A 22,080-nucleotide genomic window follows, 5' to 3' on the forward strand; every position below is an offset into this window, starting at 1 on the left:
CCGCCCTATTCCCGAGGTGGTGGTGGTGGTGGTGGTGGTACGACTACTACTACTACTAGTAGTAGTAGTAGTAGTAGTAGCAGTAGTTCTTCTTCTTCTTCTTCTTCCTCCTCCTCCTCCTCTTCTTCTTTTCTCAGAGAATGCATTTAGGAAGGAGGTGCTCAGTGGTGAAAGGACAACATCCCATTAAAATGAGGCCCAAGTTCTCTGAGGAACCGTCATAACTTTCATAACATTATCGCATTTATGATTTGAATTGTAAGCTGCCCAGAGTCGCTCTGCAGAACGCAATGGGCGGCCTATAAATTTAAGGAATAAATACATTTAAAATAGTCAAACTGGAAATCTGCCTCGATCCGAAGTTCCATTCAGACACAATGCAGGAAGTTGTTCCATCTGAGCTGCTTTGACCCAAAGAGGCGGCGAGATTGAAAACCTGATTTTTCTTGCTTCCCATTGAATTAGTACAAGGACTCCCGGGGTTGTCATGGATTCCCCTGAATGAACCTTTCTCTAAATTAAATATACACAGCCTCAGATTCATCATTCATCTCAAGGACCATTAAGGGAGGGTACGTTTTGAGAGAAAGCAAATTAATGCCGTATTTTTGCCTTGGCACCGGTCTCTGGTTTTTTTTGCATATGTTAAACTTTTGTGTTCCTTCTTGCTTGGCTCCCTTCTGCTTCAAGAGTGGCAGGATTGACCCTTGCAAATTACTCTTTCTTGTTCTCTCTGCAAATCAAGAGACTCAGAAGAGTGGGTGTGGCAATGCAGAATGAGCCAAAAAGAGCCGAGGTGGCGCAGTGGTTAAATGCAGCACTGCAGGCTACTTCAGCTGACTGCAGTTCTGCAGTTCGGCTGTTCAAATCTCACCAGCTCAGGGTTGACTCAGCCTTCCAGCCTTCTTCCGAGGTGGGTAAAATGAGGACCCAGATTGTTGTTGGGGGCAATATGCTGACTCTGTAAACCGCTTAGAGAGGGCTGAAAGCCCTATGAAGCGGTATATAAGTCTAACTGCTATTGCTATTGCTATTGCTATAGAACGGGGTGGGGCTAGCCGGTGATCGATTTTACCGGTTCTCCAAACTACACAAAATCCTAACAACCAGTTCACCAGAACCGATCTGAACCGGCTGAATACCACCCCTGGATTCTGCCCCACTGCCAAGAGTTTGATCCCGACCAACTCAAACTTGACTCAGCCATCCATCCTTCCGAGGTCAATAAAATGAGGACACAGATTGTTGGGGGCAATATGCTGACTCTGTAAACCACTTAGAGAGGGCTGTAAAAGCACTGTGAAGCAGTATATAAGTCTAAGTGCTATCGCTATATACCACCCCATAGTGCTTTACAGCATTCTCCGGGTGGTTTACAATGCAGAAGCATTATTTGCATGTTGCTCCCAACTTGGGTCTTCATTTTAGCAACCTGGGAAGGATGGAAGGCTTGAGTCCACCTTCAGCCCCCATCAGGATTGAACCCCAGACTCCGGGCAAAGTTTTCCTGCAATGCTGCAATTATAACCATAAGAGAAATCTAAGTGCTATTGCTATCTTTTATTCGGACCTTCCCAACACCTTGCCCTCCAAGTTCAACCTTGCCACAACTGTTATATCTATTTTGTGGAACTAGTGTGAAAAACCCTCACCGAGCCGGTTATTTGCGCGGAGCAAATTAGCATATAAGAGAGAAGCGCATAAGCAAATCGTCCATTAATATGCGTCTCGTGCTGTGAGCAAGTGTTAGAGTCCAGCTCTCGTTGGCAAATAGCTGGCAGATAAGATGACCTAATCACTATGCACATTAAGACATTTGTTTCATTAAGGGAGTCTAAAAATAAAGAACTTACTTATGGGAAGCGGCATAGAAACTGAATCCATCAGCATGTAAGTGACAGGTATATTGTCATCGGTTCTTTCTTCACCTCATTAAAATATCCATTTGGGACCAGACAATCAGTTCCAAAATAAAATAGAGGAAAAAGTTACTTCATTTCATAGACCTGAATGTCTGAAAGCTTATTTGTCTGCTGTGCCTTCTTGTTGTCCTAAGATCCAAGGGCCACTGCGATGACAAATCAGGTTTACACAGAGGTGTAAATGAGTTCTAGGACTTACCTTTTGTCTCCTTAAGAACCAGGTCATGGTGCATGCACAGGGATCTAGCAGCGAGTTAAAAATCACATCCCAAGCTTAAAAAGAAGAAAAAAGTAGACCAAGTTCAGTTTTCGTTTCAGCAGATAAATTAAAAATAAAATAAGAGAAGAGCCAGAAATAGTAAATGCTTCTTACAATAAAGTGAAGTAGAACTGTCAGTTCCCCAGTTCTGGCATTCTCCAGTCGTGTGAATTTCGATTCCCAGAATGTAATTAATGACCGTGATTGGTTGAGGAATTCTGGGAATTGAAGCCCATGCATCTCCAGGGTATCCAGGTCGGGAAGCTGAATGAGATGTAGACTTCATTCAGTTCAATCAAGCGATCAGGAATTTCAATCTTTAAAAGTGCAGTCAATCAGATGCATAGCACGCACCGTTCCATATTCTCCACTGGATAAAACAAGAGTTAGCAAACAACGAAAAAGCAAAGAGGTAAGAAGATAGGAATTTCCACAAAGGAGGATTTCTACTGATCAGAATCAGAATAAGAGAGTTGGAAGGGACCTTGGAGGTCTTCTAGTCCAACTCTGTTTTTTTTACATTTCAGGCAAGCGGCTCTCCAGGCACTTCTTAAAAGCCTTCAGTGATAGAGCCAGCACTGTCCAAAGACGTCTCTGTGGTCATGTGGCCGGCATGACTAAGTGCCGAAAGCGCACGGAACACTGTTACCTTCCCACCAAAAGTGGTTCCTATTTTTCTACTTGCATTTTTACATGCTTGCGAACTGCTAGGTTGGCAGAAGCTGGGACAAGTAAGGGAGCTCACTCCATTAGGCACTAGGCATTCAAACCACAAAACTGCCTTTTAACTCTGGTGCTGGAGAAGACTCCTGCGAGTCCCCTGGACTGCAAGGCGATCAAACTGGTCAGTCCTAGAGGAGATCAACCCCGACTGCTCTTTAGAAGGCCAGATCCTGAAGATGAACTCAAACACTCTGGCCACCTAATGAGAAGGAAGGACTCCCTGGAGAAGAGCCTGATGCTGGGAACGATGGAGGGCAGAAGAAGAACGGGACGTCAGAGAATGAGATGGCTGGATGGAGTCACCGAAGCAGTTGGTGTGAGCTTAGATGGACTCCAGAGGATGGTAGAGGACAGGAAGGCCTGGAGGAACGTTGTCCATGGGGATGCAATAGGTCGGACGCAACTTTGCAACTTGCAACGAAAATAACAACAAATCTTATTTAAACAAAGCAAGAAGTGATTCTATCTTAGAGAATAATCCCAAGCAAGCATTGGCCTACTTTTAAAGGCGGGAGGGGGGAGGAAATCTCCTCTAGTCCATATTAACAGTTAGAAGATGAATTCAGATTTTTCTGAAAGAGAAAGCAACAGTCCATCTCTCTCAACAATTCACCTTGCTGCAAATAACCGTATTCACAGGAGCAAATGGCGAGTCAATGATCACTTTTAACCTTTTATTTTATCGAAGTTTTGAAGACCAACTTTCCAGACTTATTGATTTGTTATGAAAGGAGCCCTGAGCAGCACATCATCGCATAAAATATTTTATGTGCTGCTTCGCTGTGAAATAAATATCAATACATACCTTGAGTCTGTGAACAAATAAAAATCCTCTGGGAAGTGGGGGAAAGTAATAACAAAACGTCTGTTGTTAACAAAGATGAGACGGGCTTGGGGATTTGCGTATATAATGATGGAGAACTAGCTTATCCCTGCAAAACGTGGAAGTTGTGAGCTGTGAACAGGACCCAACCTAACTAATCAATACATGTTCGGATGTGCTTAAGTAGCACATTCAACCACATTCTTTGTAGGCTTAGTCAAACATATTCAACTCGGGTGTTGTGGCCAGTCGGCCACCGGCCCCTCCAATAGCCGAATCTGAGGAGGAGGAGGAGGAGGAGGAGGAGGAGAAGAAGGAGGAGGAGGAGGAGGAGGAGGAGGAGACGGCAGCATGGGAGTCAGGGTCAGCATCAAGGCAACCTGAGAGCTCCAAGGGGGAAGAGGGAATGGAGCTGGCAGACAGAGAGAGAGAGAGAGAGACAGAGACAGACAGAGAGAGACAGAGAGAGCGAGACAGAGAGAGAGAGATAAAAAGAGACAGAGAGAGAGACAGAGAGACAGAGACAGAGAGAGACAGAGAGAGAGAGAGACAGAGACAGACAGACAGACAGAGACAGAGAGAGCGAGACAGAGAGTCAGAGAAAGAGACAGAGAGAGACAGAGAGAGAGAGAAACAGAGACAGAGAGACAGAAAGACAAACAGAGAGAGAGAGAGAGAGAGACAGACAGACAGAGAGACAGAGACAGACAGAAAGAGACAGAGAGACAGAGACAGCGAGACAGAGACAGAGAGAGAAAGAGACAGAGAGAGACAGAGAGACAGACAGAGAGAGAGAGAGAGAGACGGAGCTTGGGCCATCGGTCAGCCCTCAGATGGAAAGTCAACAGTCCCCAGGTCTGGAGGTGGCTGATGAGGAAGAGGAGGAACAGTGCCTGATGTGCAAATGCACAGAAAGCAGAGGAGAGGAGAACAGTGGAAATCTATGGGCTGGTCCTTGGGAAGGAAGAGCCACCGCTGCTAGCGAAGCCCCACCCGCGCTCTGGGGATGAAAGACAGGGGGCGGAGATGAATAGATGTGGCAGATAACTATTCATCTCCCTACCGGACAGACTTGCTAGCCTGCGGTGAGGGAGAAACTTTTTGCCAGGGCTGCCGGCGCTCCTAATAAACAAATCTTTGAGTTCACTTCAGAGGGTTTGTCGTATTTAGGGAGCTGGGTCAGAACCAGAGATGGATTCCTACCAGTTCGCACCTATTCGGTAGAACCGGTTCGTCAAATCTATCAAACCGGTTAGAAGAGGTTCCACCAGTGGACCCGGAAAGCAGGCCACACCTACAGAAGAAGCTCCAAAATTTTTTGAAACCCACCACTGGTCCTTCGATATGATTATTCTACACTATCATGCTCCTATTTATAAAACTCAGTGCCTCTGTGAAAGGTAAGGATGACTCCTGCGTTTGTGGTGCAATCAGAACATTGAGTGTGTTGAAGTTGTTTTAACACAAACCAAAGATGCCTTTGAAAAAACAAGTTGACATCCTATTCTTATGCATGCCAGGGCTGTGTGTGAGGTGATTTAAGGTGGTTCTGACAAGTGTCGTCGGCATCTTCATATCCGGTCACATGGGTGGCAAGCCACTCCCATCCGGTCACATGGGCAGCAAGCCACTCCCACAAAGGAGGCCACACCCACAGAGTAGGTTCGAACAATTTTTGAAACCCACTACTGGTCAGAACACAGAGATTTCAGTGCTGGGCAGAGATAAACTTGAGAGCAAAGAGCAAAATAAACAGCTTCCCGCACACCCAAATCAACCGGACAAGTAATGCAAAAGGACAATTTTGCTAAATATAAAGGTTTACTCAACGTAGCTGAAACTGACCCACAGCCATTACTCAAACAACAAGTGTTCATTTTATCTGCAGTCACGAGGTAGGAGGGTAGTGCCAACAATCTCCCTATCTACGTACAGAGCTTTATTTTATTTTTAAAACGAGGTGATTGATGTTAGATATAAATAGCATAATAATAAACGGAGACACAGAGCCAATAAGGATGACGCTTCTCCCTTCGGGAAAGTCATTGGAGAGCTTTCGACTCTCAAGTTATGGCTTCAAAAATGTGAAGCACACACCCACTGCTGAAAAGAACACAGTGAAGCAGAAAAGATAAATCAGATTTAAATATTTTTAAAAAAAAACAACAACCAGGGGTCAAGGGAGTTTTAGCTATTCTGGAAAGCATCAGTGCTTAGCTGCTGGTTATTCCTATTGGGTTGATAACACAATTTCGGAAAATCAATAAAGGAAGGTTCCAAAACACCCTTTCCCGTTGCGCTTGAACTGGTTGCCCAAGATGGACACAAGCATCTGTTGAGACATCTGGCTGTCTGCCTCTGGGATCTCCAACTGGCTCAGTCTCTTTTGGCACAGCTGGTTCTTCTTCAGCAAGGTGGCCCAAAGCTCCTTTGATATCTGAAAATTGTCTTCCTCGTCATTGACGTCATTGTCTCTTCCGTAAGGATCCGCTTCCCCGCAATCCAAGCCATGAGCACCTTCGCAGTTCTCGGTGGGGGCACCTTCGGCAGGCGCGCTGTCTTTCGTTTGTCCTAAAATCAGAAACAGCGACGCCAAATTGATTTTACAAGCTTAATTGTCCGGGTTTCACAGCATTTGACTTAATCTACAATGGGTTCGTTTATCACATCAGTGGGCCATTATATGTTTTGGTTGGCTCTGATTTGGTGCATTGGGGAACCGAACCGTTGCCGTATGAAAACACCGGCTTAGGCTACATTGCAATCTGTACCATGCACCGTGCTCTTTCTGCAGGCTTAATGGCAATTCTGATGGATTTATTCTGATCGAGGCTTCCCAAGAGCATGAAGCAAATTCCTTGTCCTGGCAAAAAACCCTTTTATTAATTTCCTGTGAATTCTGCTCATTCACATCCAGCAAAGTCTTTCAAGGGAGGATTTACGGTCACAGACCTTATCTGGCTTGGAGAGCTGCCAGGCCGATATCTGCAAAACTTGGCAAGGAGTCTCAGAGAGTCACGAACCAATGAAGCGAATTGTCTCCTGCCAACTCCACTCCCCTTCTGCTCCTCTTTTATTTCCTCTGGGAGGGGCCATTCATCATCCACTTGTGCCCTTACTTCCAAGTCAACCCCTGTTCTTTAGTTGTTCCCTTCATCTGGAACTCTGCGCATGCGCACACTGGGAACAGGCTCCAGCTGCTCTTCCGCCTCATTGATGTCTCACTCTGAAGGCAGCTGATAACAAGCTCTGCCCCCCCCCTCTACCTCCAACCCAGAGCCCACATCAGAGCCTTCTCCAGACTCCAGGACTGGCCCATGTTCCTCCCCAATCTCCTCACTGTCCGAATCTGCTGGCAGCTCTGCTGGCCACTGGCGGGCCACAATAGGATTTCTCTTTTAATGACCCTATAGTGCCTTGCATCGGGGTGCAGTCGAAGCAACTGAATGGAGCTGAGCATTTGCTGGCCGGATGCCCTTCCTAATGCCTACATAGAGCTCACAGCAGATATTTTTCCCTTTGTGCCCAGAGAGAGAAATATTTCCTGCTACCAAGGATCGAACTCACAGCCTCCTGATTGTGAGGTGAGGGCTCCACCTCTAGACCACCATGCTGCTCATTTGCCAGTACTGTAAGTAACATCTATAAAACCATACCTGATGTGCTTTCTGGCGTGACCTCACTAGCCTCTTTAGGTTTCACCAGCACCACACCATAGCCTTCATTATTGTGTATCACGTTGTTCTTCATGGTTATCTTGGGAACGTCAAAATGCTCATCCAAAAAGTTCTAAAAGCCGAGATAGAGTTGCAGGAGATCCACCCAGTTCAACAATTCTGAGAAGACTATTTTACAACTTATTTGACGATGGAAAGCCAAAGGCCCACATGCAATGATGTCATGGAGAGGAAAGAACCCATAACAAAAGCTAGGCTATTCCCCATCCTCCCAACATCTGCCATCCAGATGTTAACCAGAAGTACAAGAAAGCAGCATCTGGAGTCCTCCTCCTAAATCCCTAATCAGTTTTACCGTATTATTCAATGTTGTTTTACCAAATCTGGACAAAAGAGATCCGTGATCTAATCCTAGCTTGATCATGGAGCTTTATTGGGTGACCTTGGAACAATCTCTCTCTCTTCCTCCTCTCCCTTTCTCTCTTCCTCTATCTTCCCCTCTCTTTTTCTCTTTCTCTCTTCTACCCTCTCTTCCTTTCTTTCTCTCTTTCTCTTCCCCCCTCCTCTCTCTATTCCTTTCCTTCTCTCTCTCTTTTCCCCATCTCTTTTTCTCTCTCTTGCTCTCTTCCCTCCTCCCTTTCTCTCTCTTTATCTCTTCCTCTATCTTCCCCTCTCTCTTCTCTCTCTCTCTCCCTCCTCTCCCTTTCTCTCTCTCTTCCTCTCTCTTCCCCTCTCATTTTCTCTTTCTCTCTCTTCTACCCTCCCTTCCTTTCTCTCTCTCTTCCCCCTCTCCTCTCTATTCCTTTCCTTCTCTCTCTCTCTCCCTTTCTCTCTCTCTTTTCCCCATCTCCCTTTCTCTCTCTCTCATCCCCCTCCCTTTCTCTCTCTTTATCTCTTCCTCTATCTTCCCCTCTCTTTTTTTCTTTCTCTCTTCTACTCTCTCTTCCTTTCTTTCTCTCTTTCTCTTCCCCCTCTCCTCTCTCTATTCCTTTCCTTTTCTCTCTCTCTTTTCCCCATCTCCCTTTCTCTCTATCTCTCTCTTCCCCCCTCCCTTTCTCTCTCTTCCTCTCTCTTCCCCTTTCTTTTTCTCTTTCTCTCTCTTCTACCCTCTCTTCCTTTCTTTCTCTCTTTCTGTTCCCCCTCTCCTCTCTCTCTGTTCCTTTCCTTTTTTCTCTCTCTCTCTCCCTTTCTCTCTCTCTCTTTTCCCCATCTCCCTTTCTCTCTTTCTCTCTTCCCCCCTCCCTTTCTCTCTCTTCCTCTCTTCCTCTATCTTCCCCCCTCTCTTTTTCTCTTTCTCTCTCTTCTACCCTCTCTTCCTTTCTTTCTCGAGGACAAAGGGAGGAGAGATTCACCAAACACACTCTTTTGATCTCAAAAATCCTATCTTCCTACCAGTGGATTCCCCACCCCCTTGCTTTTAGGTAAAGAAACGTAGAGTACTTTTAAACTGCGCAATGAATATCCAATCAATTCTCATTCGTGGAATTTTTGCAACGATTCCACTTTCAGTTTGCCATGCTTCCTTCCCACTCTGCTGCAGAAGTGATCGAACTGAGGGCCCCGTAAAAGAGTTGCTACACGGTGGGAAAAAAAAAAACCACCACAAATGTTTTATTCCGCAAAGGGAACAAAATGCAACGACATCGGTTGTTTGCAAAGGAGCCAATTTGCTACGCTTCCATTCGTGGTTCTCTGCGCTTTAAAAAAATAATAATAAATTCTTCAAGCCCAGTGTATTTCCTTTAAGGTACTCAGCTCTTAAGCCAGAACGTACCTTGATCAGGATTCCTTCTTTACAATGGTGTAGCCCATTCCCCATCAAAATGCAGGTGCTGCCTGGGTAGATTTCGATCCCAGCTCCCTGAAATTGAAGAGGAGAAGAAACGGTTCAGAAGCAGGTCGAAAATAGGAGAAACCATGTCCCAAAAGGGGATTTTTCGAGAGGCAGTTGGAAACCTTCTTTTGTTCTTCCTCTGAAGAGACTTCGTTTCTTCTGAAGAAGCTTCTGTTCTGATCTAGGCTTCCCCAGCAGCACGAAGCCGAGTCCTCGTCCCGATAAACCCCTTTTATTTAATTTACAGTGAATTCCTCTCCAGCAAATTCTTTCCTCTCCCACAGTTTTGCAAGATAGTTCACAATTACCGACCTCTATCAGGCTTGGAGAGTGGCCAGGCTGATATCTTTCAGGCGCCGCAATACTTGGCAAGAATGAACTAATTGTCTCCTGCAACCCCCCCTCCCCTTTCGCTCCTCTTTTATTCCCTTTGGGAAGGGCCATTCACCATCCACCTGTGGCTTTACTGCCTTTCAGAGGAGGAGTTACGGTCACAGACCTTATCTGGTTTGGAGAGCTGAGAGGCCGATAGGAGAGTCAGGAACCAATTAACAGAACTAATTGTCTCCTGCAAACTCCACTCCCTTTTCGCTCCTCTTTTATTTCCTCTGGGAGGGGCCATTCACCGCCTGGCCTTACTCCCAAGTCCCTGTTCTTTAGCTGTTCCCTTCGTCTGGCAACTCTGCACATGCGCACACTGGGAACAGGCTCCAGCTGTTCGTCTGCCTCACTGATGTCCGACTCCGAAAGCAGCTGTGGGACGGCCCTGGCCCCAGCTCTGCCTCCCACACAGAGCCTTCCCCAGACTCCAGGACTGGCCCATGTTCTTCTCCAACCTCCTCACTTTCAGAATCTGCTGCCAACTCTGCTGGCCACTGGTGGGCCACAATAGGATTTCTCTTTTAATGACCCTATAGTGCCTTGCATCGGGGTGCAGTTGAAGCGACTGAATGGAGCTGAGCATTTGCTGGCCGGATGCCCTTCCTAATGCCTACAAAGAGCTCACAGCAGATATTTTTCCCTCTGCTGGCCGCTAGTGGGCCGCAACAGAAGGACAGCCAACAAGTGAAAACATCTCTTCCTACCTTCGCCCCATACAGATCAGAGTTCTTCATGAAGAACTCGGCAGATGTTCGGACGGCAATTCCAGTGGTTTCACACTGCAACACACAGTTTTCCAGAGTCGTCCTCCCTTGATGAACACCTGCAAAAACACATCCGGCTCTTGAATTTGTGGACGCATAAACAAGACTTAAAAGACAAAAAATCTCCCGGTGAGCATAAACAAGGAATTCCGAAATGCTTCAGCAAAACATCTTTGTCAGGTACCTCAATTCATTCTTAAGTCAACAGAGGCTGATTGGCACAAACACAGCCATCCATTGGATGATTGGTCTCAACACACAAAGCCCCAGGTGCGTTTCGAGTCGCACAAGCCGGTAGTAGGCAGGTTCTTTTGTGGATGACACATGCTTTGATTAAAAATCAATGAGCGCAATCATTCCTTGATGATAAAAGTAGCAATCAACACACGGGCTTTCGTATGAAGTCTCGTTTGAAGAAACGGAGCAAGGGTTATTCTAAACTAGTCAGTTAAAAAGAAAAATCTTTGAACTGTTGGATTGCTACTCTCCAAATCTTTAATCTGCATGAGGTTGGTTGCCCAACGGTTTGAGGAACACGAAGCGTTCTGACCTAGGCTTCTGGATAAAGCATAAATCACAATCTTAGTCCCCCAAACCCTCTTTTATTTATACGGCTGAAAATTATGGTCATTAACAGTCAGCAAGTCTTCACAAACAGTCTGTGAAGGTTCCGACAGATGTCTGCTCGAGTTGCAACAATCTTTCAGGGGACTACTGCAATGCGCTCTACATGGGGCAGCCCTTGAAGAGCATTCGGAGACTGCAGCTCGTCCAGAACGCAGCCGCGCGAGCGATTGTGGGTGCACCTCGGTACACCCACGTTACACCTATCCTCAGCGAGCTGCACTGGCTACCTATTGGTCTCTCAAGGTGCTAGTCGTCGCTTATAAAGTCCTTCATGGTATTGGACCTGGGTACTTGAGAGACCGCCTGCTGCCAATTACCTCATTAGATCACCCATTACACAGATTAGGCCTCCTCCGGGTTCCGTCTACTAGCCAATGTCATCTGGCTACTACCCGGGGGAGGGCCTTCTCTGTGGCGGCTCCGGCCCTTTGGAACGAGCTCCCCGCAGAGATTCGGACCCTCACCTCTCTTCAGGCCTTCCGAAAAGCCGTTAAAACCTGGCTGTGTCGGCAGGCCTGGGGTCGTTGAGTTCCCTTCCCCTCTCGAATCGTGTGGCTGTTGGTTGTTTTAAATTCCCTGTACTTTTTGCTGTAGTTCTTGTGTTTCCCTTCCCCTCCTTTGGGTTTGTGCGCCGCCCTGAGTCCCGCCGGGAATAGGGCGGCATATAAATAAAATGAACCTTGAACCTTGAATGTTGATAAACACGCGCCTTTATCTCCCTGGGAATGCCGCCAGAGACCTAATTAACAAATGCAGAGCAAGGCCAAACTTAACACAGAGTCAAACAGAACTTTTCAAAGCTTGAACCAACTAGATGAACTAATTGCTTCCTGCCAAAGCTCCTCTTTTATGCCTTATAGGAGGGGCCAATCATCTCCAAGCCTTACTCCCAAGTCAACCATGTTTTCTTAATTGTTCTTGCCTTCTAGCAGCTCTGCACATGCGCACACTATGAACAGGCTCCCGTTGTTCTTCTGCCTCTCTGATGTCAGACTCCGGAGGCTCCAGAGGCAGCAAATAACTACCAGATGGCCTTGGTCCCCTCTCTGCCTCCAACGCACAGCCCTCGTCCCAGCCTTCCCCAGACTCCAGGACTGGCCCATGTTCCACCCCAACCTCCTCACTGTCCGACTCCACTACCAGCTCTGCTCGCCGCTGGCAGACTACAACACAAAGATGGGAAAAGGAACCCTTGAGAATGAAGAAGCATTTCGTGGAGAAGATTTAGACCAGTTCTGATTTTCGCGCATCAAAATGCAGACACTTACTTTAAAAAAAAAAAAGACACAATGTATAAATTTATTCTGTTAAAGAATATATTAGGGACAAGCAATTAATAACTTTCTTTCAAGAGTGGCTCAAGCACCCCCTCCCCTATTTTTTTTTTATTTTTTTTGGTGAGTGAATATATTTTCACATAAAAGGTGCTGAAATTATCTTGCTAGCCCATGGAGCATTTGTTATTCAAATCCACATCTCAGATGATGAAGTGTTAATTATCACCTTCTTCAAAAGGCAGAGGGACACAGCTAACGAAAATTCATCAAATTCAAGAGTGGGGGGGGGGGAGAGGGAGAAAAGAGGACATGAGAGGTGGCAAGTCCCCATTAGGAAACAGTCTTGAAGGAAAACTTTGAACGTCGAACGTTAAGGAAACTCATCCCGTTTGTCTGTTTTAGCAAGACGGACAAAATCAATATCATTACCGTGTTTCGCCAAAAATAAGACAGAGTCTTGTTTTCATTTGACCCCCGAAATAAGCACTTGGCCTTATTTTCGGGGAGGTCTTATTATTTTTGAGGTGCAGAAGGCGGCCAGCATGGTCACCTCATAGCTGCTACTGTGTTGCAATATTTTCGGGGAGGGCTTATTTTCAGGGGAGGGCTTATTTTAGTGCATGCACTCAAAAGCCCGATTGGGCTTGTTATCCAGGGAGGTCTTATTTTCAGGGAAACAAGAAAAAATATGAATGGGAAAAGGGGAATACAATAAAATTAGAACAATGGATACTCCATGTTGTGGCTCAGCAGGAGCTTTTGGGAGCTGCTGACAGCGAGGGGCCCTATGAGTCAGGCCTGGAAGAGGTGGAGGGCCCTGGACAGGGTTCTGTCTCCGAGCAGGGCTCAGAGAGACTAGTTGGCCCCCAGGTAATGACTGAGCCTTGGATCAGTGAGAGAGGCTGACACAGAAACCTCCTGTGAGTTGTTTCGGGATGCACGCAGGAGAAGGGCTGAGCGACATAAGGAACAATTGAGGACTCACAGGAGATGATAACGGGCAGCTGTTGCTCGTTAGGATCTCCTCCTGTGGATAAAAGACTGATGGTGCCACGCCCTGGTTGCAGACGTCAACGTTCCGTTTCTGTTCTAGTTCTCCGTTCGTGTGCAACCATCGAGAAAAGCACTTGGATAAGTGACTTGATTTATATAATCCTGTTTTGTAGTAGTTTATGAGTGAGGACTTTTGCCAGAGCATTTATCTGTGTTTATTTTGGGCTCGCAGCCAGCAAGAGCCGGGACTGATAAAAACATTCCTTTGAACATTCTGTTTGGCTTTTGTTTCTGAACGGACAAGGTGGGGGGTCAGAACACCCCAAAGCTGTTAATTCTGAATATTATAATCAAGAAGCAGGTGCTACGCAACGGATGCGATCCTCAAATATATTTCTCTATGGAGTCCTTGATTTTCTCTAGTTGTTTGCTTGCAGGTGCTTTGTTACCTGAGTAGGTAACACCATTGGTTGCAAACAAACAGCCAAGCTCATAGAACATCAGTTCAACCCTGAGTTAAATATATCATCTACCATTGGAATAGTTCTCTGTATACAAAACAAAGACTGCATTTAAACAACTGGACTAGTTTTGAAAATTAACTACTAGCAAATGCATTCCTACAATACAGCAATAGCACTTGGACTTATATATCACTTCACAGTGCTTTACAGCCTTCTCTAAGCAGTTTACAGAGTCAGCCTATTGTCCCCTCAATAATCTGGGTCCTCATTTCACTGACCTCAGAAGGAAGGAAGGCTGAATCAACCTTGAGTCGGTCAGGATCAAACTGCTGGCAGTGGGCAGAATCAGCCTGTAATACTGCATTCTAACCATTGAACCACCACAGAAGGAAGGGGAAGGGAAGGGGGAGGAAGGAATACCAATAGACTTATATACCGCTTCACAGTACTTTTACAGCCCTCTCTAAGCGGTTTACAGAGTCAGCCTATTGTCCCCCAATAATCTGGGTCCTCATTTCACTGACCTCAGAAGGAAGGAAGGCTGAATCAGCCTTGAGTAGGTCAGGATCAAACTGCTGGCAGTGGGCAGAATCAGCCTGTAATACTGCATTCTAACCATTGAACCCACCACAGAAGGAAGGGGAAGGGAAGGGAAGGAGGGAGGAAGGAATACCAATAGACTTATATACCGCTTCACAGTACTTTTACAGCCCTCTCTAAGCGGTTTACAAAGTCAGCATATTGCCCCCAACAATCTAGGTCCTCATTTTATGTCCAAGAGCTATTGTTATTACCCTTCCTTGCTTGCTTGCTTCCTTCCTTCCACCCATCCATCCATGGTGCACAGTGGTTGGAATGCAGTATTGCAGGCTGACTCTGCCCACTGCCAGCAGTTCAATCCTGACCGGCTCAAGGTTTCATCTTTCCGAGATTGGTAAAATGAGGACCCAGATTGTTAGGAGCAGTATGCTGACTCTGTAAACTGCTTAGAAAGGTCTGTAAAGCGCAGGGAAGCGGTATATAAGTCTAAGGGCTCTTGCTATCAGACACACCGTTGAATCTTGGAGCATCAATTGGTTGTATGTGCCTCATTTGATTTGGGAAGTCAGCAGGCCAGCTCAAGATACTCACTCAGAATGCCTTTCTCCGCATCATGTTGGATGAGCTTCAGGTTAGAGATTTTCACATCCTTTCCGGTACATTCAACGAAAGCATGTGCCTTCCCTTGCTTTTCTATCACGATGTCATCTGGCAGTCCATAACCTTGGCAAAAAAATAAAAACAACATAAAAAGAGTGGGCATCTTTTTGTAGGTTAGATCTCCGGAGACAGTAGATCCTTCCCTGGAGAAACACTCAGAAATAAACTCTTGCTATTTTGCCCAAAATCATGATCGTGCATTACACACAATGACTCGGTTTTAAAGAAGTTGCAGCCAATTAATTTCTTTTCACCCAAAAGTTCAGGGAGCACGGTTACAATTTCCAAGTGTATTGGAACCTGTATTCTTGACTAAACAAGCAACTCTCCCTCGTCACTCCATGCTTATGTAGGATAGAAAAGACATATTAAGATTAAGATTTAGTTTATTTGCATGCCGCCCTTCTCCGGGAGGGACTCAGGGCGGTGAACAACTCAAAAGGGGAAAAGGGGATACAAACACAATACACGTAATTAAAATACACAAGAGTCATACAGCCATACAAGTCGAGAGGGGAGGGGAACTCATCAACCCCAAGCCTGCCGGCACAGCCAGGTTTTGACGGCTTTCCGAAAGGCCTGGAGAGAGGTGAGGGTCCGAATCTCCGCGCGGAGTTCATTCCAAAGGGCCGGAGCTGCTACAGAGAAGGCCCTCCCCCGGGTAGTAGCCAGATGGCATTGGCTGGTGGACGGAACCCGGAGGAGGCTGACCCTGTGTGATCTGACGGGTCTTTGGGAGGTAATTGGCAGCAGGCGGTCTCTCAAGTACCCAGGTCCAATACCATGAATATCAATATTCTCTAGTTCTACAATCCCATCATGTTCATCAACCAGGAATTATTCTAAACACTGATCATCAGTCGTTGCATTCTTCTAGAAAAATACATTGACCAGGATTCAAATCATAATTCTATCCATTTGCATTATAAAGAACAGTCTGCTATATTCAATAGCCTCATCTATTTGTATAAAAGCCAAGTACCACCCACTCATCACGAAATCTCCGGAACTGTAAAGCCTACAAACTTGAAATTGGACACGTATGTTCCTCTTGGGTTCTAGGTGCTCGCTAAGAAAGGATTTTTTGAAATGACAATAGCAATAGCAATAGCAGTTAGACTTATATACCGCTTCATAGGGCTTTCAGCCCTCTCTAAGCGGTTTACAGAGTCAGCATATCGCCCCCACAGTCTGGGTCCTCATTTCACCCACCTCAGAAGGATGGAAGGCTGAGTCAACCTTGAGCCGGTGAGATTAGAACCGCTGAACTGCAGATAACAGTCAGCTGAAGTGACCTGCAGTACTGCACCCTAACCACTGCGCCACCTCGGCTCATGACCATCTGATCATTAGTATTTCTTATACAATAATTAACACGCTGATGCTAAGGAGTTCTACTCCCCCTCCCCACCTGAAAAGAACTCTGTTCCAACTGCCTGTTGCCTCACATTCCATTACCTCAGATCAAACTGGCAAACGTTCCACTCCTTCACTCAGGAGGGGTCTGGGGATCCTTAAAGTACTAAATGTCGGTACCTCACCAAAATGTCTACGCCTTCCACCTATGCTTCCGGACTCAAAGAAGCGGGAGCTATATTCCCTTACGTGTTTCAATCACCGATCACCACTGAGCCAACAGATTGTGAACCAAATTTCTCCTGCATAGCCCGATCACGTAGTTTCATCGCGAAGCACGGGTGTCCGGCTAGTATGTCCCTATAGGGTTTCCCGAGCAGTGGGACAGCAGGTTTCCTGAGCAGGGAGTTGGACTAGAAGACCTCCAAGGTCGCTTCCAACTCTTGTTATTCTGTCCAAAATCATGGTCGTGCATTACACACAATGACTCAGTTTTAAAGAAGTTGCAGCCAATTAATTTCTTTTCACCCAAAAGTATTGGAACCTGTATTCTTGACTAAACAAGCAACTCTCTCTAATCTGCGCAACATCGCTTATCTACTTAAAGCATTGTTTTAAGGGAGGTACTGTTTGGTACCACTTAGGAATGTTAAAAGGGCTACAGGTCCCTTGAATCAGCTTTCGTTCAAATTGATATTCTCCAGACGCGCCCAGGAACGCGCTCACACCATCTCCAACTATAACGCAGTACACCTTGAAGGTACACACCGGCTTAAAGATAATCCCTCCAAACAAATAAGGTAAGATGAGCTGGGGGGGGGGGGGAAAGATACCTTTTAAAGGAGCAAGATTCTTTTTCCTGGGCTCACTCAATGGCCCTGCAATCCCAGGAAAACACAGATAAGGCGGTGCCAACAGGCCGTGATAAGGCACTTCTGAGACCCCGCAGGCATGTTGATGGAATCTCCTTACCCCAATGCATACAGAGCCGAGGTGGCGCAGTGGTTAAATGCAGCACTGCAGGCTACTTTAGCTGACTGCAGTTCTGCAGTTCGGCTGTTCAAATCTCACCAGCTCAAGGTTGACTCAGCCTTCCATCCTTCCGAGGTGGGTGAAATGAGGACCCAGACTGTGGGGGCGATATGCTGACTCTGTAAACCGCTTAGAGAGGGCTGAAAGCCCTATGAAGCGGTATATAAGTCTAACTGCTATTGCTATTGCTATCTGCAGGGGCAGGAGAAGACACATCTCTTCATTAAGGAAGCGCCCCAGAAACGACATGCATACCTTGGCCACTCTAAACCAGTGGTCACCAACTGGTGGTCCGTAGACCACTGGTGGTCCATGAGAAAATTTTGGTGGTCCAGAGAAAGATTATTTGCATTTTTCTATATTGAACTAAAACAGGGGTCCTCAAACTACAGCCCCTGGGACGGATACATGCATTGAACACTTGTGTTGCTGCAGAGAGTCTCCCCCTTCGGGGTCTTTTTGTATGGGTCAGAGGGGAGGAGAAATTCCGACTCGGGGTCTGCTTCAGCCTCCTGGTGCAGGGCTTTGGGTGAAGGCTGGAGGGAAGTGCCGAGTGCAGAGAAGAGCAATGAAGAGGATTAGGGGACTGGAGACTAAAACATATGAAGAACGGTTGCAGGAACTGGGTATGTATAGTTTAATGAAAAGAAGGACCAGGGGAGACAAGATAGCAGTCTTCCAATATCTCAGGGGCTGCCACAAAGAAGAGGGAGTCAAACTATCCTCCAAAGAACCTCAGGGTAGAACAAGAAGCAATGGGTGGAAACTAATCAAGGAGAGAAGCAACTTAGAACCGAGGAGAAATTTCTTGACAGTGAGAACAATTAATTAATGGAAGAACTTGCCTCCAGAAGTTGTGAATGCTCCAACACTAGAAGTTTTTAAGATGTTGGATAACCATCTGTCTGAAGTGGTATATGGTTTCCTGCCTAGACAGGGGGTTGGACTAGAAGACCTCCAAGGTCCCTTCCAACTCTGTCCTGTTATTCTATTCTATTCTATTCTTCTAATAAATAAATATGTGAATGTTATGCAATGGGGGACCACAGTATTCCTTCTAGTTTAAGACTAATTTTTCTTTCCATTATCTTGAAATGGACCGAACTGAGTGTTTTTCCTGACAAAGCATCTATTTGATCCCACTGTCACACCAGATCACGATTCAGATCTTCTATTTATAAACCTCTACATCATTTAAAAGGAAAGCTCTACTGTTTTCTCAGACTTAGGTAAGTCTTTAAAACCACTGCTTTTTTGTTTTTTAAAGAGCAAGGCTAAGTTAACTCAGTTATCCGCTATTGTTTACTCCAAACCACTTAAAAGAAATTTATGAGCATGTAAATCTTTTATGGCCCGTCACTAGCATAACGACATGGCAACCAGGAATACAGATACTATCGGCGTCATGGCATATATTTTCTGTTTTTTAAAGCATCTCCAAACTCAAGAGATGGATCGAATGAAGAGGTGCGTGATAAAGCTATCAACTTTTTTAAAAAAAAATGTTTGAGGTGCCTTGTAAGAGCTAGGATTTAATTAAGGTGAGACATGCACACGGGTCCCTGATAAGAGAGCAGGCAAAATATTTCAGGTGTGAAATATGTGGAATGGTCATTTGAAATATTTCAAGCTTGGGTCAAAATGCCCCATGTTTCAAGCGCAAGAGCCCTTAGACTTATATACTTCAGTGTTTTGCAGCTCACTCTAAGTGGCTTACACAGAAACAGCCCCAACAATCTCGGTCCTCATCTTACCGACCTCAGCAATGTCTTTCAAGGGAGGATTTACAGTCACAGACCTTATCTGGCTTGGAGAGCTGACAGGCCGACATCTGCAAAACTTGGCAAGGAGTCTCGGAGAGTCACGAACCAATGAAGCGAACTAATGGTCTCCTGCAAAGTCCACTCCCCTTTCGCTCCCCTTTTATTTCCTCTGGGAGGGGCCATTCATCGTCCACCTGTGGCCTTACTCCCAAGTTGGCCCTTGCTCCTTAGCGGTTCCCTTCGTCTGGCAACTCTGTGCATGCACACATCGGGAACAGGCTCCAGCTGTTCGTCTGCCTCACTGATGTCTGACTCTGAAGGCAGCTGATAACTGGCCTATGGCTCTGTCCCCCTCTCTGCCTCCGACACAGAGCCCTCACCAGAGCCTTCCTCAGACTCCAGGACTGGCCCAGGTTCCTCCCCAACCTCCTTACTCTCCGAATCTGCTGCCAGCTCTGCTGGGCGGGGGGGGGGGGGGGGGCACAACATATACCTCCTGCATCATTAAACCTCACAGTGAGCAGCATCTGCCCATTCAAATCATCACTGGGCTTCTAACTGCTTCCGTGACTTTCAACAGGGGCTCCCGCCACAGGCAGGGAGGCTTCCCGAACTCTTGATCAGTCACTGCATCGACTCCGTGAATAAACTGACCCGGGTTTTCGGTGTTGAAGAGCTTCAGGCTTCGGATGGCCTAGCGGCACTTTTAATCTGCTTTGCTCCCGTCCGCCTGACCTCTCCGAGGGGAATGCGATTTGTCACTGATACCACCTCGTGTGCCCAAACCAGCTTATCCCTCACCCCTGCCGATAAATGAAATTTATGCAACGCCGTCTCCTGCAGGGGTTCGGCAGGCTGGCATGGATATTTGCATAAATCAAACGTCAGAGAGGAGGAAAGGGGGGGGGAGTCATCATAAAAATCAACAATGTAAAAACGGGGGGGGGGGAGGAAAAGGAAAGATGACTGGCAGAGGGAAGGGGGGGAATTTAGAGCCCAAACAGCAGGAAATTAAAAAAAAAAACACCTCCTCTTCGGCTCTTATTTTCTATTACTGAGTTTTGACAAGATAAGAATGAACCTTCAACAAAAGCTGACTCCAGAAAGCCGGGAGAATCTAAGAAGAGCAATAGACATGCCGATCATGTTAACAATGAATGGCAGACCTCACCTTCTTTCTGCAGACAGAATAAGGGAGCTCGGCCTACCCCAGTTTCTTTTTTAAAAGATCTAAGATATGGGGTGTTAAAAACAACGGGGTGTAACCTTCCAGCTCCATTCTATTCTATCCGAGTCTATCCTGTTTTTGTTCTGTTCTGTATTCTATTCTCTATTCTATTTTCTATTCTACTTTTCTTTTATTCTATTCTATTCTGTTTTGTTCTGTTCTCTATTCTATTCTATTCTCTATTCTTTTTCTCTTCTCTATTCTATTCCATTCTCTATTCTCTTCTATTCTTCTCTCTTCTCTCTTCTATTTATTCTATTCTGTTCTCTGTTTATTCTTTCTCTACTCTATTTATTCTATTCTATTCTCTATTCTATTTTCTCTTCTCTATTCTATTCTGTTCTCTATTCTCTTCTATTCTTCTCTCTTCTATTTATTCTATTCTATTTATTCTATTCTGTTCTCTATTTTATTCTGTTCTCTATTCTATCTCTATTCTCTATTCTATATTCTCTATTCTATTTTCTCTTCTCTATTCTATTCTTCTCCTTCTCTCTTCTATTTATTCTATTCTCTTTATTCTATTCTTTCATTCTTATTTCTATTCTATTCTATTTATTCTATTCTATTCTCTATTCTATTTCTCTTCTCTATTCTATTCTGTTCTCTATTCTCTTCTATTCTTCTCTTCTGTCTTCTATTTATTCTATTCTATTTATTCTATTCTGTTCGCTATTCTATTCTGTTCTCTATTCTATTCTGTTCTATTCTATTCTCTATTCTATATTCTTTTCTCTTCTATATTCTATTCTGCTCTCTATTCTATTCTATTCTTCTCTCTTCTTTATTCTATGTATTCTATTCTATTTATTCTATTCTGTTCTCTATTTTATTCTGTTCTCTATTCTATTATCTACTATTCTTTTCTCTTTTCTCTTCTATTTATTCTATTCTGTTCTGTTCTCTTTATTCTGTTCTCTTTCTATTATCTACTATTCTTTTCTTCTCTATTCTATTTATTCTATTCTGTTCTCATTTTATTCTGTTCTCTATTCTATTCTATTCTCACATTCAGGACCTGAAGCCTTTTTGCCTTTAAATCGGAAACACTGCACAGCGTTACTGGAAAGCTTGTCTAGGATTCTAGACAATATTTTGCTGTGAGAGAACCTAAAAATAGGCACTTAATACCTAATTGTAGAATTCTCTCCTGGTTCATTAAGGTTTGCCTGAAGCCTGGCACTTTTTTGGCCCCAACTAAAGATCATAATCATGGTTAGGCTGCTTTTTAACTGATTTGGCATTCTCTCTGTATTATAGACACTAAGCCGTTAACGATATTCAGCACATCTTTCTTATATGTTTTGTTTGTTTGCCTAAAGCATTTATGCGGCCATCCATCTCACAGTGATGTATGAAAAGTAAAACCAAAAGTGAAAAATAAACCAACAATTCAGATAACAAACGTCTAAAGTTGGAAAAAAGATAATAATTCCCATCTTACAAGAGAAATAACCAACAATGAAATCAATCATCCAACAGAACTCACTTAACCTCCTGGCCCAAATGTTTTTAGTGAATGTGTCCCTTAGCTTACAATACATTTTAAACCCTCGCTTTTTAATTTATTCCCATTTTCTTTAAATTGTTCCCTGATTTGGATTTATTTTTAAGGAAGAAAACTGGGATTTTTTTTAAAAAAAAACCCAGCAATTAAGCAACCTTTTATGAGTTCATCAAGGAAATACACCTTCAAACGCTAGACAATTAATTATAGACAATTGGTGGGTGCTGCCAATTAAATAATAGAATATGGA

The 22,080-nt window shown here is 44.9% G+C and overlaps 1 protein-coding gene across 1 annotated transcript in view; it reads right to left on the reverse strand.

Annotated features, from left to right (window-relative positions):
• Window positions 1-5,567: 5,567 nt before the first annotated feature.
• The window catches only part of SHCBP1 (SHC binding and spindle associated 1), a 42,018-nt gene continuing 25,505 nt past the window's right edge, over window positions 5,568-22,080 (reverse strand). The window contains 5 exon segments of the mRNA XM_032230906.1: window positions 5,568-6,298; window positions 7,384-7,516; window positions 9,179-9,265; window positions 10,324-10,442; window positions 14,876-15,007. Of these exon segments, the coding sequence (XP_032086797.1) occupies window positions 5,988-6,298; window positions 7,384-7,516; window positions 9,179-9,265; window positions 10,324-10,442; window positions 14,876-15,007 (782 nt within the window). The 3' untranslated portion in view covers window positions 5,568-5,987.

This window comes from Thamnophis elegans, chromosome 14 (genome assembly GCF_009769535.1).
Source record: "Thamnophis elegans isolate rThaEle1 chromosome 14, rThaEle1.pri, whole genome shotgun sequence".
Classification (NCBI taxonomy): Eukaryota; Metazoa; Chordata; class Lepidosauria; order Squamata; family Colubridae; genus Thamnophis; species Thamnophis elegans.